The 24,939-nt window shown below is 33.9% G+C and overlaps 1 protein-coding gene across 1 annotated transcript; it reads left to right on the forward strand.

Moving 5' to 3' along the window:
* Positions 1 to 15: 15 nt before the first annotated feature.
* LOC131657905 (uncharacterized) lies at positions 16 to 24,910 on the forward strand. The gene is made up of 11 exons (XM_058927255.1): positions 16 to 180; positions 22,351 to 22,521; positions 22,670 to 22,937; positions 23,090 to 23,308; positions 23,367 to 23,502; positions 23,568 to 23,694; positions 23,867 to 23,970; positions 24,062 to 24,182; positions 24,271 to 24,441; positions 24,528 to 24,590; positions 24,698 to 24,910. Exons 1-11 carry the CDS (start codon positions 16 to 18, stop codon positions 24,908 to 24,910), a joined length of 1,758 nt encoding a protein of 585 aa, XP_058783238.1.
* Positions 24,911 to 24,939: the final 29 nt, after the last annotated feature.

The following is a 24,939-nucleotide window of genomic DNA, read 5'->3' on the forward strand; positions in this document are numbered from 1 at the left end:
AGTGAACCAGAAATTATGGGTGAAAATCTTCCTCCTCCTGAGAGGCTCATTGGTGACTACGGTGCTACAGACACACTGGGGGAAAGACAAACAATTTTCAACCAACCGGTAAATGCTGCCAACTTTCAACTGCATCCAAGCACCATTAATCAGCTTGAAAGGGAACCTTTCACCGGAAAGGTTAACGAAGACGCAAACAAGCATCTGCAGAGATTTTTTACCATGAGCACCACTCTAAAAATTGATGGTCACACTGAAGAAGAAAAGAGGCTTAGGATGTTCCCTTTCACTCTAGCTGAAGAGGCAGAAGAGTGGTTCTATTATTTAGTAGCGGGCAGTATCACATCATGGGAATAGATGGAAAAGGCTTTCCTGAATGAATATTTTCAAGCGTCAGTCTTTCTACGAAAAAGGTATGAAATTCTGAACTTCAAGCAAAAGGAGGGTGAGTCTTTGGGGATGCCTATAAAAGGTTCAAAAGGACTTTTGTGGCATGTCCAACACACAATATGGACAAAACTGAACAAATGCAAATGTTTGTCAATGGGCTCATAATCAAGACAAAGCAGTTGATCGACATAGTAGCTGGAGGCTCAACTAATTTCACAACAGCCTCTAGTATCATCAAGATCATTAAAGCGATAGCTGCAAATGAGCATTTGGAGTTGTATGACAGGTGTACGAGCAAACCTGAAGGAGTCGTTGATGTGAATCTAGAAACCAACAAAATTCGGGTTGAAGATGCAATAGTTGTTGAAGTTGAAAAGAAAGTAAAGGCTATGAATATAGGTACACAACAGGTGGCTCAAGTCCAACAAGCTCAACTTGTCTGCTGTGAAATTTGTAATGGCCCTCATCAAAATGTGTATTGTGTTGCAACTCCCAGACAGATTGAAGAAATCAAATTTTTGAGGCAAAACAATCCATATTTGAACATTTATAATCCAAGGTGGAAGAATCATCCCAATTTCGCTTGGAAAGATCAACAACAACAAGGCCCTCAGAAGGTAGAGTGGGAAGTAGCTATTGAGAGACTAGCCGGACAATGTTCTCAGTTTCAAGAAGAGACAAGAAACAACCATAGGAACACCACAACTTCAATAAAAAATCTAGAAGTTCAAGTGGGCCAAATAGCACAGCATCTCACTCTACAGGCACAAGGTACTCTTTCGAGCTCAACTGTGAAAAATCCGAAAGACCAAGAGAAGATTAATGCTGTCACAATAAGAAGTCAGAAATTGTCAGAATCGGAAAAGGAAAAGGAGGAAATAAATGACAACTTGGTCATAGAGGTAGATTTGGAAATAAGAGAAAATTCAAAAGAGCCTGAAGTTGTGATACCACCGGTTAAGCCACTTGAAGAAAAAAATAAGAAAGATGTTAAACCAGTGATCAAGCTACCATTTCCCTCTAGAGTGACAAAGAAGGATTCAAAAGAGAAAGACTTTGAGAAGTTTGCTGCATTATTCAAAAAGTTAGAGGTAAATCTACTCTTATCTGAAGCACTTGAGCACATGCCTTTGTATAAGAAATTTATGAAGGAGGTGATTGCTAAAAAGAGACCAATGGGAGGAGAACCAGAAGTTGCAACTGAAAAGTGTAGTATAGTCTCTCCAGTAAGGAAGATCCCCATCAAGAAGAAAGATCCTGGATCAGTGGCAATACCATGCACCATCAATAACAAAATGTTCAAAAAGGTACTCATTGATTCGGGTTCTAGTGTGAGTTTAATGCCTTTGTCGATTTTTAAAAAGCTCGAGATTGGAAAAATAAGCGAAAGTGAGACAAAATTAAAATTTGCTGATCACACCATCAAGAAATCATATGGGGTAGCTGAAGATGTAATTGTGGAAGTTGATAAGTTTGTCTTTCTAGTTGACTTCCACATCATGGACATTCCTGAACATGAAGAAACTCATATCCTTCTTAGGAGACCATTCTTGTTGACTAGTCGCTGCAATTTTGATATTGAAAAAGGGACACTAACAATGAAATCTTTTGATGAAGAGGTAACATTGAAGATGCTGGAAGTCAAGAAGCAGGTTGCAGGTGAACATGTTCAAGTGTCTGTTGGTATGATCGAAAGTGAGGGAGAAAATAAAAGTGAAAAACCCCTACCAGAAAAAGTTTCAAGCATAGTCTCTCAGGTGCCCGCAGCTCATGCGTCTACCAAAGTTCCTAAGTTCGTTAAAAACGTCAAGAAGAAAAAGAAAGGGGAAAATCAAGATGAAGAGATGAAAGTGGGAAGTGAATTGAAGAGAAAAGTGGTCCATGCTTTTCATCTTCATGAGTTCTTGGTTGCGGAGGTGACTAGAAACCAGGTGTGGAAGAGGAAATACCCTCCATAATAAAGGGTAATGGACCGTCGAGCCATGCGATGTTAAATGGAGCGCTTCGTGGGAGGCAACCCATGTTATTAATAATTAATTTGTCTTTATGTTTGTTTTATTTTCAGATAATAAAAGAGGGCATCTCTAGTGAAAGCTCGGAAGTGATCGTTGGAGTGCAATACCCTCTGTGAGTCACCTCTCTCGAGCTCGTTCTGAAACATTAAGGACAATGTTTAGTTCAAGTTTCGGGGAGGTTTTTCTCTTTGCATTTTATTTTTTATGTTATTGGTATGATATGAAACCATAAAGTGAATTCTTCCCAAATTATGACCGAAATTTTTAAATTTTTTTGAAGAGTTTTGATCCTAAAGAGCGATCGGGAATAGTATATAGAGATGAAGGGAGGATTGTTTGAGGACAAGAAGTTCGGAATAATGTGACAAGAAGAGGTTTGTTTAAACACCCTTGGTTCCTTAAAAGAAATACGAGTCTAACGTGTAGATTTTCACCATAGTACTTGTCTACTGAGAAGTACTCCTCGAGTAGTTTATTGATACAGTGTGGCATAATTCAGATTCACATGCATGTATGACTGGATGAGAAACAAATAGTGTTGGCACGAAATGATGAAAAGGCGGTAAAAGGCAACTGGCCCGCTAAGTTGGGTAACCCTCACCCGGTTATTCAGCCCAAAGGAGGTTGATCCCCAAACGCCGTCCAAATAAGGGCAATATATAACTGCAAAGTTTGAAAATTTCATCGGAAATTAAAAGTAGCAAATGCTGCTCCTTTAGTTCCAGAAAAAGAAAAGAAAAAGCCTTGATTTGTCCCATGCATGTGATGATTATTATAAGAAATGCAGTGCCTTAAGTTTGGGGGAGTTTGATCACTGGTTTTCACACGTATATTGACAGTTGTTTTTAGTTGCGTTTGAAGTATTTTGTTTAATGTTTTATTTTTTTATTCCGCATATTATGCTTTGGTTGTGTGTTATAGTGTTTGCAGACTCAGATGAATGAAGTGGGAGAAATCAGTGCAAAAAAGTGCATAATGGAAGAAAATAGCAAGAACTGGCCAAACGCGTCCCCAGACGCGTGTGGAACTAGAAAAAGCATCTCCTACTGCTGAAACGCGTCCCCAGACACGTGTGGGAGTGGAAAAATGATGCCTGCTGAGCAAACGCATCCCCAGACGCGCCTCTCTCTGTCCATGTGCTTCCAGAATGGTTGCCCTGCTTGGACGCATTCCCAAACGCGTGCTAGAAGCCCAAACACATCCCTAGACACGTGCCAGTAGTCTAGAAATGCAAAGGAAATCCTCTCTCTGCTCAGACGCGTCCCTGCACCCGTGTCATTCTACCAGACGCGTGTCCAAACGCTTGTACACGTGAAATTTTGGGCTTTCTTGTTGATAAGCATAGTCAGGCAGAAATAAAAGAAAGAGAAGGCGTTGGCACAAGGGTTGGACGATTTTGGAGGCTAAAATACATTGTAGCAGCTGGAGAACTCATATTTGATGCAAGGATTGAAGATTTCTATGAGCTTTTGCCATTGAAGATTGGATTTCCTTCATATACCTGTAATGTCTACAATTAACACTATCATTTTTGTTATTGTTATGAGTAGCTAAACCCCCCATTGCTAGGGGGTGACCCTGATTCGGATTGTGATGAATTTGTTCAATTGATGCAATAACTATATTAATTTTCATATTTGTTGATTTGTCCTTTATCTGTTAGTAATGCTTTATCCGTCAGAAAACAGATTCTGAATATGAATGAATAGTTTAGCTGGACGGCAAATTATTTGTGGACACGATTAAGAACATATAATAATTCATATCACCTAGGACTAGGGATATCTTATTGTAACCGGAAATTCTTGTTATTGGAATGCTTGATCATAACCATAATTATCTATGGACATAGTAATTAGGTTGTGAGGTCAAAGATCTCTTCACTAAGGCCTTAGGATTAGATACTCTAAAGAACCGGTAATTAACTATGAAAATTATGTTGTTGCATTGAGAGAGACAATTTGTTGCATGACGAATCATTCACCGAACCCTAGCAATCTACTCATCTCTGTTCATCGTTTCAACACTTTATTTTACTTTAATTGCAATTGCACTATAAACCAACCATAACCCCTTTGAACTTTTATTTAATTGAAATATTGATAAAACTCTTATTTGTCAAGCAGTCCTTGAGATTCGACATTCGGGGAATTTTCCCTTTATTACTACAGAGGCAAAATAGTACACTTGCTATTTTCCCGATCACTTTCCTTGCAGCTGATGTAACGGCTTCAAAAAATCGTGAGGGGCAAAAAGTACACCAAAATCGGGTTCGTACATTACATCCTTGTAGTATTGGAAAAGATAGTGTATTGTTGTACTATTAAGCTTCTAGCGCAAGTTTCTGATCTTTCTTCTTTGAGATGTACTTCTGATCTGAAGTAAAGAAAGTATGGAAGAGATCAAGTAACGTAGACGTCCCAAGAGAGTTGAGTCTTCAGAGTAAGAATGGAGTCTTGAGAGTTTGAAAGCAATAGCTTATTTGAACGACACATCTTAATTTATGAGCTGGAAGCAAAAGCCTATCTGATATGGAAGAGTAGCTTATCTTTATAAACAATTGAAAATCCTTTATCTGATGAGTCATTCAACATTCTTCAGAACTGTTAATGTTACTTCAGAAATGGATGAATAATTCTTCTAACATGTGCCAACGCTAATTTTGATGATCTTTTGTACATCAATCCTTAATCAATCAAAATAGTGAATATGCACACTCAAGAAACTATTAGAGTATAAAATTGTTACAAAAAAATATATGTATTGTTATCATCAAAACTAAAGATTGAATGCAGAACCAAATTTTGTTCGAACAATCTCCCCCTTTTTAATGATGACAAAACCATGTATTTTGATGAACAATTTTACAAGGTAATATCACAAAAATCAACAAATCAGAGTTAGATAGAGAAAAATCCCCATGAGATGTACAAGCTCCCCCTAAGTCTGATACGGGATATAAGAGCTTAGGTTGAACTTATCAGAATTTGATCTCATTAGAAACGTTCACTTAATTAGAGCTTCATATATTTGAACGCGTAAGGCTTCATGTAACAGAGCGTGTGAAGTTCGTATATCAGAGCATATTGTTTCTCATTGTTACTCAGAACTTTAGTGAAACAAAACGTGTAACATCACAACATGTAACATCAGAGTTACTTTAGATAATACTTCTAAGATTTTTCTGACTAACCATCAGAAGTTTTCTCATCTTTATCAAGATATAATTCGTTTATTAGAATTAGTGCATTTCCTAAATCCTTGAAATTATATATCTTTTCACAATTAAATTGAAAATTTAAGCAATGAGATTTTTAGAGATGTGGATATGAATCAAAATCATCATTATATTTCTCCCCCTTGTTGTCATAATCAAAAAGTTTAAGAAAATATTAATTGATTTTAATTGATTAAGCCGAACAAAAAAAAGGACAGAGAGAAAAAAAAAACAAAGAAAAAATTCATTAATCGGAAAAGAAACGAGTACAAATGACAGAAACCAAAAGAACGAAAAGAAGATAAAACAAGAGAAAACAAAATAAAAGAAAACATGAGAACTTCGAGCTTCAAAGGTATCACAACAGACTAATTCAAGAATATCTTCTGGTCCAACTGATTGAATGGAACTGACTATTCCTACCTTGTCGAGAAGTTCATATATAAGTCTTCCAAACGGAATGAAAGATTTATGTCAAATTCTAGAGACAATAACAGATTCCTTCAAGAACTTGAAGATGTTTTGGGTCATATCGATATTGATATCAGAAAGCAAGAAATATATGAATAGTCTGTCATCATGAGTCAGAGTCTTCATGTTATCTCTTCTAGGATGAAAGTTTATGAGAATAAAGCAGAACCAAATCTTTATAAGAGGAAGTAGCTTGGCAGGGTTTGTGGGCTTATATCTGGAAGAAGACACATCATGAATAGAGATGAGCTTCTCAACAAAGGTGTATTTGAGATCAAAATGCTCAACAGTAATACCACGGGGAGTAAAGCAACCAATGGCCTGAGCAATTGAAGTGGGAGAGATGATAATAGGATGGCCAAAAACTTGATAACAAATAGATTGGCCATGAATACCAATAGAGACATATTTCCAGAACTCCTTGACCAAAATAGGATAAATTGGACCATGCAGCATAGAAAAGTAACCAACCCAACCCAGAGCTAGAATACTTGAAGCCATGTTAAAACCATTAGCCATAATAAGGTTAGAGAAGTTAGGGCGAACTTCGTGAATAAACTCAAGAATTTCCTAATTACCAACAAAAGTCTTGGACGCCATGAGATAGAAAAGAGAGCGAAGGATTAAAAGAAACAAAAGACTGATGAGAGATGAAAAATAAATAAACAAAGAAGACACTTTTATAGGAGGGGAGAAAACGTAACTGACAAGAGAAATGATCTTGTTACATAACAAATCACCCTTGAAAATCTCAAAGCAGATAAGACAGGATTTCAAACAAAAGAGAACAAAAAGGGGACCATCATTTCCAAGACAATTGTCAGAGAAATAAATACAAAAAGACAAAAGAAACAGGAAAGCGGAAGTTCGTGCTTAACCAAAAATATTCTCAATTAAAACTTGTCTCAACAATTCCATACATAAACATTATAGGGTAGGAATATAGAGATTTTAACTATTCTAAAAATCCTTTCCCACTGGTTGAGGTTATGTTCAAATAAAGTGTTATGATATATATGACATAATTCATCATATCCATTCATTTGAGAACCCATGAGTTAATGTTCTCAAATTCAAGAATACCAGCATGTTTTTAACTAGAGATGTTTCTAACCAAGACACCTTCTAACTTGTAGAAGTATCTTTGACAGAAAAACATGCTTGCATAATATCATAATCTTATTTTTTAGAAAAGAAGATACCACATATAATCAAGATTCATTCTGGAAAAAACTCCATTTTCAGGTGTTTCAGAAGGAATAGAAATCTATCTTCAGCTAAGGGTTTTATAAAGATATCAACTCATTGATGGTCTGTATCGATAAGTTTTAAAAGAAAGTTCCCTTTCTGAACATGATCTCTAATGAAATGATGCTTGATTTCTATGTGTTTTGATGGTTGTGATGAACACCAATGATTTAAGCTTCCGCGCTAAAGTTTAAAGAAGGGAAAAACACAAGAAAGGGGGTTTGAATTGGGTTTTCAATAATATTTCCCTTCTTTAAAATTTTGCGCAGAAGCTTAAATCATTATGTTCATGAGAACCTTTTCAAATCATATTTGATAGAGGCTTAATGTTTCTCAAAAGCATTTTTCCTTCTTTGAAATTTAAGTCTTCTTATAGCTTTTAATAATTGAAAGGTAACAAACAGAACTAAATGACACCCGATATATCCTGGTTCACTTGAGAAATTCTCAAGCTAATCCAGTCCACCCTTCCGAGATGATTTTGCCTTAAACTCAAGGTCTTAATACACTATAACCAAATTGATTACAATTGCATGGGAAACCACCGATGACTAACAATGCACAAGCAACCACAGGTGACTCACACTACAATGCACAAGCTACCTGCAAGTGACTAACCCTGCACAAGCTACCCGCAAGTGACTAACTACCAATAAATGAACCGTTCAGTGATCTCAATGGATATAACATTCAATTACCTCACTAAAGTCCTGACCTTCACTCGGTTTTCTAAGAGGATTTTCACAATGACTCACTACCATTGTCTTCTTGAGCTTCTGATCTTCACTTGATCTCTCAAGGTATCATTAACATACAGTTGGTAAGAATTGTGTTTACATGATTGCTTCTCTTAAGCAGATTACACAATTTATTTAAGCACATATTGTTTAACATAAATCTGAGCAACAACTCTTATGTTAAAACAATTTACATGAAGAATCCTAGAACTAAAACACAATCTGCGCAACAACTCTTGTGTTCATTATATTGTTCATACAAAGATGTTGTCATACCCTAATTTTGACCCCCTTGAGATGTCACATCTCAACTACTCCCTCCACTCAAAGCAGATACCCGTAGCAGTTGGTAGTTCATTAAGTACTCAAATTAGGGTTTCAAGTCAGGGAATTCAGGCAAAGGACCAATCAATGATTGAAATGATCCTCAACACAATCATAGGACTCAAAATTCCCCTTTGTTCCCAAATCTTAAGGCATCAAGCCTCGGATTCATCACTCATATATGATTAGAGTTGAATCACATCTTGTAGAATCTCCATTCTTCATCTTCTTTGTTCAGATTTGCTTCTGCATATCAACTTAGACATTAGCATTAGCTAATTGGCCCAGTAGCATTTTGAATTGGCATGAGCTTCAGCTTTTCTTTTGAAAAATATTTCTTAGTCATCAGCTTCTGAATGTTTGTTCTTTTTTTGTATTCTTTTTAGTTTTTTCATCAGTATTGCTTGATTTATATTTAAACCAAGAAATAGATAATAACTACAATGACAACAACCATTATAGCAATATGGGTATTAGCTTCATGATGATTGCAACAACGGGCTATTTAGTTGTCGTCAACTTTGTTGGATGAACTGATCTTCTTTTTATAGCTTCTCAAAAGAGAAGTTGAAGGGCAAGAAGGTCCTTTTGATTTACAACAGCTTGATCATAGTAGAACACAAGATAGTACACAACGTCCGTCCTTTTTGGTAGTGGAACGAAACATTCGTCTGTACCTTGTACCTCGTACTTCATAAAATTATATTCTTTTCTTCTTAGACTTTAGAGGCTCACAACATGAGTTGAAAGAAAATAAAATAAGCTTTGGATTCTTCAGAACCTCAAGTCTTTAGATTCTTCAGAACCACGTCTTCAGCACTTGGTTTTTAGAATCATTTTTCTTCAGAAACATGAGTCTTCAGAACTTTAAGTCTTCAGAGTCTTCAGAACCACATCTTCAAAGTCTTCAGCACTTGGTCTTCAGAATGGTTTCTTTAGACTTCATAATTCGAGACTTCAGAGGCTCACGGAATGAGTTGGAAGAAAAGAAAATAAGCTTTGGATTCTTCAGAACCTCGAGTCTTCGGAGTCTTCAGAACCACGTCTTCAGAGTTTTCAGCACTTGGTCTTCAGAACCATTTGTCTTCAGAACCATTTGTCTTCAGAAACTTAAGTCTTCAAAACTTCAAGTCTTCAGAAACACGTCTTCAGAGTCTTCAACACTTGGTCTTTAGAATGGTTTCTTCAGACTTCGTAATTTGAGAGATCAAACTGCCACCGACGAAGCGCACATCACCATCGCGCAAGACAGCGATTCCGCCCTCTCATCCACCACGAAGCACACTCCGGCGGCCTCCTCTCCTCCGCAAGAAGACGCGATCTCCTATATTCAATCTTCTCTTCATTTTTTGGTAATTATTTAAACCTTGATTCAAATGCTTATTGTTGATATAGTTGTTGTTATTAATGGAAATTGAATCAAGTAATGGTGGTTATTATTGATATAAATTTGTTTGCAATTGGTGATGATTAATGATGTTGAGATTTTTTATTGTTGCTATTAATCGAAAGTTGTTGATCATGGATATTAAATGTGGATAGTGAAGTAATGTTTATTGTGTTTGTTGATTAACTGATGATGAATATTTGTAATGAAGTTTTTGTTGTTGATGTGCTCATGTGTTCATTGTTGTTGTTAAAAATCTTGCATTCCAATTGTTTGTAAAAATGATTGAATTAATTGAGGATGAAGATTTGTAATGAAACTGTTGTTGTTGTTGGATTTGAATTGTTGCTAATGCTGGAAATTTACTTGGATTATTGTATGTTGTGAATTGTTGTTCATAACTGGTGGATGTTGAGTTCATTTGTTGAGAATATTTCTTGAATTCAAGTTGTTGTTGGTTAGGGAAACTTATCTTTAATGAGGCTATTTGTTGTTATTGTGCTTGATGATAATGATTAAATTTGGACATAATTTATATTAGTTCATGAAACTTGAGTTCAATTGCTTGATTCTTGAAATAATTGTTGTGTTGATACTTGTTGTGTTGACAAATTGAAAATTTGTGATGGTATTCACATGGCTTGAGATGATGATTGTTTGTTGGTGAGTGGGCGTGAAATGTAAGAACATGGATCAAGTTGTTGTTGTTGTTGTAGTGATACAAAATTTCTTAATTTGTTGCTAAGTGTTATAAGTTGACATGAATCAAACTGTTGTGTTGTGATTAGCTTTTGGTTGTTTCTTGAGTGAATTGTCTTATTCATGAATTAAGGAAAAACTAATGGATAATTGAATTGAAATTGGTTGATTCTTGAGAAATAATTATTGTTTGATTCATGAATGATGTTGCTAATTGCTAATGATGATTATTGATCATACTTGGTGCATGTTTGCTTGAGAATTAAAAGTTCGGGTGTGTAAGAACGTTATCGTGTCGCTTTTCCTTGAAAATGTGTTTTATTCATAAATTCTTAACCGTAGCATGTTTTTGCGAATGTGATTAATGTAACTCGACTTTAATGATGGTTCCGGAGCTGTTGGTGAACTTTTTAGTTGATTTCAAGCAACTTTTTCCACTGTTTCACTACTGCCAGCCGACGAAATCGGCTTAAATTCTCACTTCCATCCGAAATTAATTTAAACCAAGATCACTTTTGAGTCTGTTGGCACGTTTGCAATCAACCATGTGATTTTTCGTTCAATTCTGAGTCGATGATTTTTTACGCATATTTTCCGATTTCGCGATTTTTGAGTCCAATTGACATGGATTTTGTGCTTTGACATTTGCTTGACTTGTAATCATGTTAGCTTAGCTAATTGTGTGTTAGTTCTTTTGAGTTTGCTTGGTTCGGACCTACTCCGTGCTTACTTTGTGATTTAACATGTTCATTTATCGTTTTGTGCGCACTAGACTTGATTTTCCTCATGTGTTATCTTTTTACGTTGTTGTTGATTTTCCTCATGCTCGTATTTCCGCTTTTTACCGTTTATATGACTATTGTGCGATTTGTGGTCGTTTTCATGATACTTTATTTGCTTATGTCATTGCTTCCCTGTGCACCATCTTGCGCTTTCAATATGCGCGTTGTGCATTTCTTTTTCTGCCATTCACTTCTATTTTGCTTCATGATGCAATTGTGCAACTTCGATTGCGATTCCTTTTGTTTTTAATAATGTGTGTTAGCTTGTGCAAGGAACTTTGGAGATGATTTTTGATGCAACTCTGGGTTTCTTTTGCTTAGTTGCTGTTATTTACAGATTATTATCCGTGTGGTATTGCTTCTTTTTCCCTTTTATTCTCTTTTTCTCATCATATGTTGCCATGAGAAGTAGGTTAGACATTCATTTTTATCTATTATATGGAAGTCCTCACTAGGAGGTCATGTTAGTGTTTGTTTATCTTTGTGCCTTGCGACAGGGTGTCAATGGTGTAATAATACCTCAAGAAGGCAACACCATTAAGTCCTCATGGTAGGCAAGCAGTAAAGGGTTCGTAATCGACCCCCGCCACGTTTCATCGAGTTAATTCAGTTAGCGCACGTTACACGCCGTTGCTTATGAACCGTCCCCTCGATCTTGTTGTCAAGTCTAAGACCTGACTAAGGTAAGTGGAGAAGGGTCTTGCATTCGGATCACCATGTTTTGTATAGACCGCGTCGCCCGACGCTAATGCTTCGTGTATGCACGCATAATTATTTTGCTTTCCCCATTTTCTGTCATTTACCCGGTGACATGATACTGCAGTATAGACACCTCTATCCATCACAGTATCTTTGTTTGCCTCGGTCGATTCGACTAAGTTAACTAAAATCTTCTCGTGTTATTTTCCTTTTCCCCTTTCCATAGGTCCCTACTTTAGCAGTTGTTTTCTTTTCGAACCGCGCTCGATTGTGTGATATTGCTTTTGTGTTTGCTTTCCCCAGTAGGTTGGTAGTCTTAGCGTAGTTTCCTTTTGCATGCTAACTTAGGTAGATTTTCCTTCGCATTAGGATTCACTTTCATGCATGTTTAAAATACAAGCCAAACTCTTTTTCCTTTTGCCTCACAACGCTTAAGAGCACGTTATTTTCTTCCTACCTCCCTGGCATAAGTCTCCAAAGGTCGAGCTGTCGTTGGATGCAAATATAACTGTTCACCTAAAAAACACAAAACAAACAGAAACTAGTTAGCCGAGCTACGATACTTCTGATTCCTAAAAAAGGATACGTAGGCAGCGGGTAGGGCCTGTGCGAGTACAACTCTTTCTTTTCCCTACATCTTGCATGCATTATAGCTTTTAGCTTTAGACATAGACTCTTTCACATCCATAAATTAGACACCAAGCGTGGATCCCATCGAGTAAGATGGATGTGAGGGGTGCTAACACCTTCCCCTTGCGTAACCAACTCCCTTACCTGTTTCTCTAGTTCGCTTCGATAGTGCTTATCCTTCCTCCAGGTTTATTCTGTGTTTTCTTTCCCTCTCTTGGCATAAATAGACATGGATGGCGACTCTATTTCTTGCGCCACTTTCACGTTTGTACTTGGATGAAAATCCCTGGAGTGACAACACAACGTCGAAGCTATTCGTTTCAGAAAGTAACGTATAAAGAACTTAGAAAATAAAAGGAAAAAATTGTAAAGAGTAATAAAGATTAGAAAAAGGTAAATGACATAACATTTAAAATTGAACGAAAGTTGGTGATTCAAACATACATTCTCTTACTTGATTTATTTCGATCGTAGCTTGGTTACTTTGAGTGCTAGCGTACAGGTTTACGTAAGGTTGAACACACCTACAACTTTTTACAAACTTTTATTTATAACATAAAAGTGTAACTCCTTTTTGGCGGTCTTTGTCTCTTTGTATGCCACGTGTACTTTCAGAATTTCCAAATTCACTTTCTATTGTACCCACGTTTTCCATTTTGTTTGCCAACGTCTAATTTTTTATTACTTGGCACGAATATAACTTCAATTGAGCCTTCTTCTCGCATTGGATTTCTCACATCTTCAGGCCTAGTCGACTTTTTCAATCTTCAGGCCCAATTGACTTCTTCAATCCTCAGGCCCAGTTGACTTCTTCATACTTGCTTATGGTCGACTTTGCTCTCATACTTCCTTAGCTGGATTTTTCTTCCTGTCGAAATCTCAGCCAATAGTAACATACTAGGAGAAGGTATTGTGGGAAATCCTTCCACAATTACTATTGAAAATGTGATTTTAGTTAAAGGGCTTAAACACAACCTTCTTAGCGTTAGCCAATTATGCGACAAAGGGAAATATTTACTTTTGATGCTCTTAGTTGTTTAATTGAGCATAAGGAAACCAAGGACCTTGTGTTTAAGGGTTCTAGGATTAATAACATCTATATGCTTGATCTAGATGACGTGTAGATGCATGGTATTAAGTTCCTAGTAGTAACCATTGGTGAAGATTCTTGGTTATGGCATAAACGCTTAAGTCATGTGCATTTTGACTTGCTAAATAAAATAGCATCCAAGAATCTAGTAATTGGTCTTCCTAAAATGAACTTTTTAAAAGACAAATTGTGTGATGGTTGTCAAATGGGATAGCAAACGAGAGTGTCGTTCAAATCAAAAAAGGTTGTTTTGACATCAAAACTTCTTGACCTTCTCCGTTTAGATTTATTTGGCCCTTCAAGGACAAGAAGTTTAGGAGATAAATATTACGGATTTGTAATTGTTGATGAGTATTCTAGATTTACTTGGACGTTATTTTTAGCCCATAAGGATGAAACTTTCGTTAATTTTTCTAAGCCTGACCAAAATGTTTTTCGTTTGAAAATCATCACTCTCTGTAGTGATCATGGTGGTGAATTCGTTTACTATCAGTTTCAAAACTTTTGCAGTGAAAATGGGATAGCTCATAATTTCTCATGTCCTAGAACACTATAACAAAATAGTGTTGTAGAGCGTAAAAATCGCGTCTTAGAAGAATTGGCAAGGACTATGACATGCAAAAATGAAAGTCACAATATTTAGTAATTCTACATGCAAGAATGAAAGTCATCAATATTTAGTGATTCTACATATAATAATGAAAGTTGGCAATATTTAGGGTTTGTTTGAATGAGTTTTAGTTTTACATGCAAGAATGATAGTGACTAATATTCAGTGATTCTACATGCAAGAATGAAAGTCATATATTTAGAGTTTGTTGAATGAGTTTTAGTTATACATGCAAGAATGAAAGTCACCAATAGTTAGTGATTCTACATGCAAGAATGATAGTGATCAATATTTAGTGATTCTACATGCAAGAATGAAAGCTAATAATATAAATTATATTTAAATAATAGATCATGCTAACGAGTACTCTAGGGGCACTATTTAAGCATTCCATATAAAGAAAATATTCCTCAAATAAATTATTTATTTCACTTTCCAATGCATTGAATACAAGTAATTTCAATAAAATAAACTTTGTTATTCATTAAAAAAATCTATTATTTCCATTTCTAAAACATTAACTACAAGTATTGCTTACCCTTTTAAACTCTTAACTAGTGCCCTGGGCCATGCCCCTGGGCCATTGGTTAGCATTTCCTTTAAATAATTTATATTATGAATAAAAACAAAACCCTCTAAAATCCTTACAATCAAAACCGTTTTATTCTTTTCAGTCTATTCTTCCTCTTTTTTTTTTTAAAAGTCTTCCCTTTCATTACCTTCCAAACTATCAAACAAAGTCTTAAATTGTATTTGAATGAGGTAATTAGAAGTTTTAAATAAATTTAAAATTATAAGCAATTCAAATGAATTAATTCAAATTAATTCATTTTTTAATTCTTTTGTTTAGATGGAGTATTAAGATAATTTATTGTTAGATTTTTGGATCAATTTTATAGATTTTAAAGTTTTGAGCCAAAATTTAAATTTTAAAAATAGGGACCAATTTGCAATTTTTAAATTCAAATGGACTAATTTTTGGGTCCATTAGAAATTTTTGGAAATATGGGAACTAATTTGCAGAATTTGAAATAATAATAATAACTAACATGATATTCAAATTTTATGGGGTATGAGTGGAATTCAAAATTCTTTGATTTTAAATGTCATTTCAAAATCATTAAATTTAACTTTGACAAAATAATTCATAAATTTCTATCATTTTAATAATTCTTCATATTTTTCATCCAAACAAGAAATTTTGTCCAAATCATTTTAAATTCTCTCAAAACATTATATTTTTCATAAAAATGACTCATTCAAACACACTCTTACGGTTTGTTTAAATGACTTTTAATTTTAATTTTTTACCAATATTTTATAAATTTGTCATGAAAATTTTGTTTTAAGAAATTAAAAAAAAAACTTGATTGGTAGTTATATTTTGTACTGAATCTTATATCACCTGAACTCTAACTATTTCATGACACTCAAAGAACAAATTACATTTTAAATCTTTACAAAAAATATTGTACTAAATCTTATATCACCTAAAATCTACTTATGTTCATGACAGTCAAAGCACAATAGATTAAAAATCCACCATTTACTCTTTCTCGACTTACTAATCCATATCTCATATATGAACATGTGGTACCTTCCGAATTTCTTGTTATCCAACACGGATTGATATTGTTTCCAATTCTTCTTTCTATAAATTAAACAATTACGACAAAATGTCAGTTTGTTACTAAGTCAGATTGCTCCACGATATATCTTACAAAATTAATACTATAAATTATGCTCTTAATAAATAATTAGATAAATCAACATTTACCGTTTCTAAAAAAAATAATTTGTCTGAATATCTTAGAATGGTTATAATCGGTTTGTAATTTCTCACATGATCTTCGATTTCGCAATAACGGTATAGTGGAAACCTTAAAATGTCATTACGACATTAAAAGAAAAGATCGTATATTAAAATGTTACTCTATTTGTTATCTTATCAAACAATATCATATATATTAAAAAATGATTAATTTATTTCAGAGTTCCTTAACTTAGTTTAAAATTTCAGTTTCATCTGTTATCTAATAAACTTTATTTTTAAGTCCTCAAAATATCTTCGCTAGTCAATTTGATCTATTTTGATAAATTTTAACTTAAATATATTATTATGTGAGGCAGTATTGTTGAGTGTCCACCAGTATTTATACGGTGAACAGTGTTTTTTTAATAAAAATATATATTTATGAACAATGACCGTGAACAGTGACATATACATGAACATTGCTCGTGAACAGTCTTCGTAAATAATGTCTATAAATAATGACTTTTAATGATAAAATAAAGTTGGTTAATGAAATATAAAAATTTTGTTAATGAAGTGAAGAAGTTGGTTAATAAATGGCCAGATATTATAAATAAAATAGAAAAAAAATGTTAGTTAATAAAAAAATAAAAAGTTGGTTAATGAAGTGATCAAATTGGTTAATAGATCTAGTTATTAAAAATAATTTTTAGTAATAATTGGATTAATGAAAAGTAAAGTGTTGGTTAATGTAGTTATGAAGTTGGTTATTAAAAGTTCACGTATTAAAAATAATTTAGTAGAGAAACAAAGTTGATTAATAAAATATAAAAATTTGATTTATGAAGTTGGTTAATTACACAATTTATATCTTTATCCCTTAATCTAAAACAAAAATAAATACATAACATTAAAGAAATAATTTTATATTTTTTTAAAAAATATTTATTATTATAATATTTCACTATTTACCGTATTGGTGAACAATGAAATACAGATAGTGTAAAAATATGGTGTAAAAATATCATATTTTTTTGAACCAATAAAATTTGATTAATTCAAAAAAGATGATTAATTATACGGCGATCGCAAACGATCCAGTCCCAAAGCTCAAAAGAAACAAAAAGCAAAAACGCCTAAAGGAAGCAAACTCTCTACATCATATGACAAGCTATGTGTTCCCTTACTTTTTTTTTAATCCAACCTCTATAAACTATAGTTTCAATGATACTCTCCTCTATGTTTCTATTATTTACACTTGTACCAAAAATACTTTGATTTCTAAACTTCCATATATGGTATACCGTTTCCGTAGCAGCGCACTTTAAAAGCATAGCTTTCCATCCTTTACCTTTGTAATTTTGTGACAACCAAAGAAGTTCCTCTGTCCACTCCTTGGGGGTATGTGTGATTTGAAGCCAATCAACAATTTTCACCCAAATCTGTTTCAAAGTTTGACAGCCAAACAAAAGATGTTCCACTGATTTAATGTTTGGACAGAAGACACAATTACTCTCAGTCATAAAACCAAACCTACACAGTCTATCTCTAGTAGCCAGCCTTGCATTGCACGCTAACCACATCACAAACTTTGCACGAGGCCTTGCCATATTATTATAGAACATTACCTTCCAGCAAACATCATCATTGCTCTGCAGGGCCAAGTAGCTTTCCTTCATTTTAAACTTGCCCTCATTCTGACTTTGCTGTTGCATAAGTTGATAGCTATCTCTTTATTTTAGGATGCCTTTGAAAAGCCAAGAGAATCTATCCTCAATGTTTATATTCATAATGTTCTCTCTTTTGAGATAGAACATGCGTATCCATTTTACCCATAAAGTATCTGCTTTACTACAAATATTCCAGATTAGTTTCATAAGGGTGACTTTGTTCCAAATTTCCAAGTCAATGATATTGAGTCCCCCAGATCGTTTAGGGTTGCAGACTTGCTTCCAGGAAATTGGAGATTTCCGAGTGATGTTTGTTCCTCCAGACCAGAGGAAACTCCTGCATATAGAGTTAATTTTGTGTAGCACACATTTGGGAATAGGCATGCACTGCATCCAGAAGTTCACTATAGCAAAGGAGACATTGTGGATCAGTTGAACTCTCCCATCATAAGTCAATAATCTAGAGCTCCAATGGGTTATTCTGCTAGTAACTTCTTACTAGTAAGAGGAATTCCCAAATATCTGAAAGGTAATTCACCTTATTTGATTTGAAGCCTGTGATTTTCATGATTTCATCTCTCACATTTTTGTCAACAGCTCCAAAATACACCTTGCATTTGCTGGGGTTAATTCTCATCCCAGTAGATCTAGCAAATCTATTAAACCTTTGCATCATAAGGTCAATGGAACCGACATCTCCCCTTGTAAAAATATCATTTCTCTTCTTAAAATACACCATCAACACCTAATACTTTTGATGTGTCTTCATCTTCTTCACATTCATCATTTTTAATTTATCAAAAATTATGCAAAAACATCTAAATTAAAAAATTAAATTCTTTTCATTTTTAATTAAGTTTTTTAAAATGACAACAACCAAGCATACATATCCACGACCCAAAAAAAACAAAAAACTTGACATGTTAACGTCATTGATCCCTAAATTTCCAATATTCAAATAACAAGAAATTTAAAATAAAATAAAAAATCATTTTTTTCTTTCAATCAATGAAGTCAAACAGATTGCAAACATACCATTACCAATGGTTTTAACATAAACACATTGACACATTTTCCTTTTTCTTCTATTTTTTTTATTTTTTATCTTAGAGAGCAAACTAGTCAAATACATGAGTGGCCAAACAGGTAAATTTATTTGATACGATATAAATTATATTTAAATATGTATCAAATTCTAAATAAGTTATTAATTTTAAAATGAATAATAATTATATAAATTCAATTGTATTAAATAATCAAAGTAATTATTATTTAAAGTAATATGTATTGTGTTGATAGTGAGTGACTCGTAAAATAAAAAAGTTTATTTGATACAATTTAAAATCTGTTTATATATAGATGTAAATTTAAAATGAGTTTTTTAATTATAAAATGAAAAATAATTATCATACAAAAAGAGCCTAGCACCCTCCCTCTTATCAAAAAAATAATCAACTATGTAGCCATTATATATAATACCACCACTAAACCAATATTACCCTTCAACTGTCAACTATCTAGTTATTAATTTAATAGAAGATACCACCATACTTCCTAAAATACCCTTTTCTATTTTTAAATTTACAAAGCACAAAGGTTAAAATGGTCTATTTATAATCAATCTATTTTTCCAACATTCTCATCATTTCTTATGTTGTCACATGTAATAAACCAATGGACAATCCAATAATTCTCACAACATATATTTTCTTTTCTCTAAAACCATAGTACATCACCCTCCTATTTCAAATCACTTCCACTTCACTTCTAAATAGCTTTTATCTCTCTCTTCACTAAAACCACTTCATTAAAACCATTGTGGTTTGAATTTCACAATGAAAAAAAAATTCAAACATTAAAATTTCTCCTTTTTTTTCTTTCTTTATCTTACGAATTCTTTATTTTTATATAAGACTATTCATTACAACTGAATTTAAATTATTATTATTATTCATTTTACAATTAAATAATTTATTTTACATTTATATTTAAATAGATTTTACACTATATAAAATCATCTCTATTTATTTGCTATTATTAAAATATTAATTAATAAATTTTTAAAATTTACACGTTTTTTTTTTAAATATCAAAATTTCTTTTTCTCACGAACCATTGTCAATTAAATTTTTCTTTTTCTCACACCTATTTTATTTTAATTAACATTTGTCTTTATTTAAGACACAACATTTATATTTTCAAATGTCAAATTATTTTCTTTTTTCCAGGGACCACTATAAACAAAATACATATTTTACAAAAAATTTATTATTAGAGATACGAAATTCTTATTTTCAATTTGCTGCTAAATATACATAAACATAACTCTCAATTTATAGTATAATTTTACACTACTTAATAATTTTTACCCGTGCGGACGCACGGGTATATTACTAGTTGATCATTCGAAATTTGTTCACTAAAAATGGCATATAAGTCATTTCATAATCATCTTATTTTATTCACTCCACAACAACCCACTTCCGCCACGTGTGTATCAAAATTTCCCTCCTACACATAACTTCAATCTATCATTCATTCTCTCTCATGTTCCCTCTTATCCTTTCACTTTTCCCAATCCTTCTTAACCTCTATTCAAACCCTAACAATGTCGCAACCCCTTCCATTAATCCTATCTACGACCACCACTACCTCTCATGAAAATACCAAAGCCATTTTGGTACTCATCATCTCATGGTCTTTCTCGGTTGGATTTTTATTTTGAACGATCTATTGATTCAATCTACTCACCAAGTTTCTATTAGATTTAAAGCAGAAAATGGTAATATTTGATTATGTTTCAGTAAGATTTACTTCCTTTATCTTTTTGTTTTCAATCTTTCATTTCTGCTCCTTGTTATTCTCTATTTTTGATGGGTCATTGTTACTGTAGATGTTTACAGACCTGGAGACTAGGTTTTTGATGTTTCTGCAATATTAATGCATAAGTAGTTGTTATTGGAAATAAAACGGCATTACGTCTTCATTCATCTTCAAATGCTTTCATCATCTCTTGCTCGTCTCTCTTTCTCAGGTTTTACTTTTCATGCTTTCTCTTCATTTTACATGTAGATCGGTTTTGAAGATCTGGAAATAAGAGACATAGAAGTTTTGAAGGAAACTAGGGTTACCTAAAATGTTAAATTTGGAAGCTTAAAAAATTGGTCCCATGGGGTGTTTTGAAGGAAACTAGTGACATTTTTGTTGTTCTGTTTTTCTCAGAATGTGAAAAGAAGAAGCAATAGAAAGTAGGTTGTTAACAATAACTATTATATATTAGCAAAGGCAGTTGTAGAACAAAAACCAAAGCGCAGCCAAGTGGTAAGGGTGTTTTTCATGCATGCTTTGCGTCCTGGATTCAACACCCCATGGAACCAATTTTTTAAGCTTTCAAATTTAACATTTTAAGAACCAAACAATAAATTAATAATAAATATGCCACATGGAATTAAAATAAATAAAAAATAATAAATATGACACCTAAGCCAACCATGTCAATAAAAATAATAATAAAATATTAAAAAAAATAAAAAAAGTTGTCACATCAGACTTTTTGATGATGTGGCCTGATAAAGGGCCAAAATGAAACTTTTGAAATTTGTTGAGGCCATTCTTGTAACTTTTTTTTTGCAGGGGAGTTTTTCAAATCAAACTCATATGGCAAGGGTGAAAATAGGTATTAATCCAAAAAAGAATAAGAGGGTACATACAATTGATAACTAAAAAGATTAAGTGGTTAAAAAAACTTACAAGATCAATATATTAAAAAACTTATAATTTTTTTCACTAATTTAGTAACTTAGATAATAAAATGATACTCCTATGAAGGGGCCATTCTTGAATAGCATGCCACGTGGTTATGTCAAAAGGATTTATCGGTCAAGTTCATGCATTCCATCCTATTATTATTATTTTATTTTGACAAAAATGGATTCCATCTCCATTGTTTTCAACTATCTACCCATTAATAAAATGTAGCCCAAATTTACAATACTATCCTTCCACTCAAAATGTTTAACACTAACAAAAAGGACTTTCATGTAATCAACAAATACAAAATTCATCCATGCCATTTGGTTGCGTTCTATTGGTCATTGCCTTGAACTGATGTACTTTCCCATTCTACTTTTCAGAATATCTCATTTCCCTCCAACAAATATAGTCTGAATACTCTCTCTGCAAACATCACCAACACTTTTGCTCTCATCTTTGCGCAACCGGAGAGAGATACCACCGCCCAGAGAACTTTCAGTACCAAACATCACCCTCTTTCTCCAAACATCAACAACACCAGGTATGAACGATTCGGATTCTTCACCCAATATCACCCTCTTTCTCCAAACCAAAAAACGCATCTGTCAACATCTTTCGTTTTCCAAAATCTTGGTTCTAACCTTTTTTGTGTGTTTGCTTTTACTCTTATATCTTATATCTTTGTTTGGATCTAACATGGTTTGCAATAGATGGTATTAGTGTTTTTGCTCTTCCTATTGATCTTTCTTTGCTTTTATTTATGCTTCCTCAAGTTTTATCTTTCAACATCTTTCGTTTCCCAATATCTTGGTTCTAACATTTTTTTTGTGTTTGCTTTTAATCTTACTTCTTATACCTTTGTTTGGATCTAACAGGCTCAAGTTTTCATTTTTACGACAGGAAGGATGTCAAGGCAGCCCATTCTGATCAAGGATCTGGTCAAGGGGAACCAAGTATGGAAAATGTGCATTAGAGTAGTTGATTTGTGGGTTGTTATTGAAAAAAATGGTCAACAACATCTGGAAGCCGTGATTCAAGATGGACAGGTATAGTTTTTACAAACTCTTAACATTTTTTAAAACTTAACAGACATCAAATCTATTTGTTTTCATTTCATACTTTTCAGAGTTCTTTATGTTCATATGAACTTAATGTACAATCCTACTTTTGTGTTGTTGTTTATGCATTTCCCAGGGTGATAAGATCCATGTCATAACTCGGAGCAGGGACTTCCCAGATTGGGTTGAAGCTGTCAAGGAGCATGAGACGTATAATCTATATAACGGAGAGCCAGTTGAAAATGATGTTCCGCTGAAGGTGTGTTGTAACCCACTCAAGCTCATATTTAATGGAGGCACTACCATGACCAAAGTGGCTATACCGGAAATACCTGCTCATAAATACAGTTTTTTCCCTATTGAGAAGTTCCTCAAGGGTGACTTCAAACATGACATGTTGTATGGTAAGCTATACTAAGTTTAACCACTGTTAAGTCTGTGTTCATTTTCTCCTGGTTTTTTTCATTTATCATGTATTGCTATAGCTAAGTTTATATGCTATTCACTCGGTTGTTTTGGTTATCATTGATGTTATTTTTGTGTTCATACCCTGCAGATGTTATTGGTGTGCTGCAGGATGTTTTAAAGACCCAGATGGGAGGTGGGGGAAGAAAGTCTTGTGTTAATGTCAATATACGTGATGTTATGGGGAATGTCATTGAGCTGGTGCTATGGGATGATTATGCCAAGCAGTTTGTCAACTACACTACCCCTAACAACTTTTCTGGTCCTACTTTAATAGTTTTGACACATGCATGGTGCAAGCCAAATACAGGTTTGATGTCCAAATCGGATTCGTGTTCTTTTCGTTGTGTTTTATTTTCTAACTAAAGATGCGTTACATATTACATTTCAGTTTCCGGTTTACCGTGTCTTTCCAATGCATGGAGCGGCTCTAGGCTATACTTTAACTTGGATCATCCATAAGTTGATCAGTACAAAGCAAGGTAAGAAGTTCTTAGGGATCAGGTAGTTAAACAACAACCCACATTCTTATTAGTTAGCTGATTTTTTGACTACTTTTGATGTAACAGTTTTGGAGACAACATGCCTGCCCCTTCCCAATCAATGACTTGTGATTCATCCATTCAATCTAGCAACAATTTCTGGACTAAATTGAGTGAGGTCAAGAGTGTCCGTGCAATATCTGATTTAGGAAAGGTGTTACTACTCTTTTATATCACTTTGTTTGTATAATGGATCTATTACATTGCATTTATGGTTAAATTATACTATTAAACCAAATTTTTATATTACAATTCTGGTTTCTTGAACTTACAACAATGCTTTGTTCTGATTGCAATTTTGTTTTCCGTGTATCTCTTTGCAATAGGACTGTTATGCAACCACTATTGGGACAACCATAGGTTTTAATGCCTCCAGGTTTGGATGGTATTTTGAATCAACTGGAAACACAGAACCAGAACCCGTTACCAAGTAAACACTTAAGCTTTCCCTTACCTTACATTCAATCTGTAATCTTTAGCTTCAAGCACCGTTTAATGTTATTTCTCACTTTCCATTTTAGATTCAAACTGGAGGTTGAGGTGGAGTATGAGAACCACAAGGGAATCTTTGTTTTTTGGGATAAGGATTGCATACCGTTTACTAAATTGACTGCTAAGGAACTGCGAGAGGTTATGAAAGCTGTAAGTAGGCCATTAGCTTTTATTATACGAACATTTTATCAAAATTACAGAAATTTAACCACTAAACACTTTGAATGAATTGATGTAGGCTGGAGAGGATAATCCTAAAATTTGGCCTACTCACCTTGATGTTCTATTGAATATGAAATTGGTCTTTCGTATCAAGTATCAAGCACAATACCAACGTTTCTCTATCGTGAAGATACTTAACGAAGACGGCCTTTACAATAAGTTTCACAACTACCTCACACCAGATGAGGTAATCGGCAACTCTTTTACACTATTTTTTTTACCTACTTATAATGGGACATAAACATTTACGTTATATCATTTTCATTATTTCAGAATACAACTAATGATGAAGTTGTAGAAATGGACACCACTTCTCCAAATCTTACTCCAAACCAAGTGAGTTCATAACATTTTGCATTGGGTTTTCCTAACAAATACAATCTTCTTAAGTACAATCTGTTTTCTATACAGCTTGGTAACTCCTTTATATATTACCTACGCAGGTCACAAAGATTTCTGAACCATCAACTGGTGCTCAACCACCTTATGCTAACCATTCGGGAAGTCCTACTGCCAGCTCCAGCAGTACCCCTGCAAAGAGGATTGCTACGTCGTCCTCAGTTAACGATGCCATCCAGTCTGAGGAGCTCACTCCTAAGCAATCAGCCACCAAGCCCAAGACTGGAAAGAAGACAAAGCATATCAAGAAGGAATAGCTTTGGTGGGTCGATTGGAGCAGATTGTC

This window comes from Vicia villosa, linkage group LG3 (genome assembly GCF_029867415.1).
Source record: "Vicia villosa cultivar HV-30 ecotype Madison, WI linkage group LG3, Vvil1.0, whole genome shotgun sequence".
Taxonomy (NCBI): Eukaryota; Viridiplantae; Streptophyta; class Magnoliopsida; order Fabales; family Fabaceae; genus Vicia; species Vicia villosa.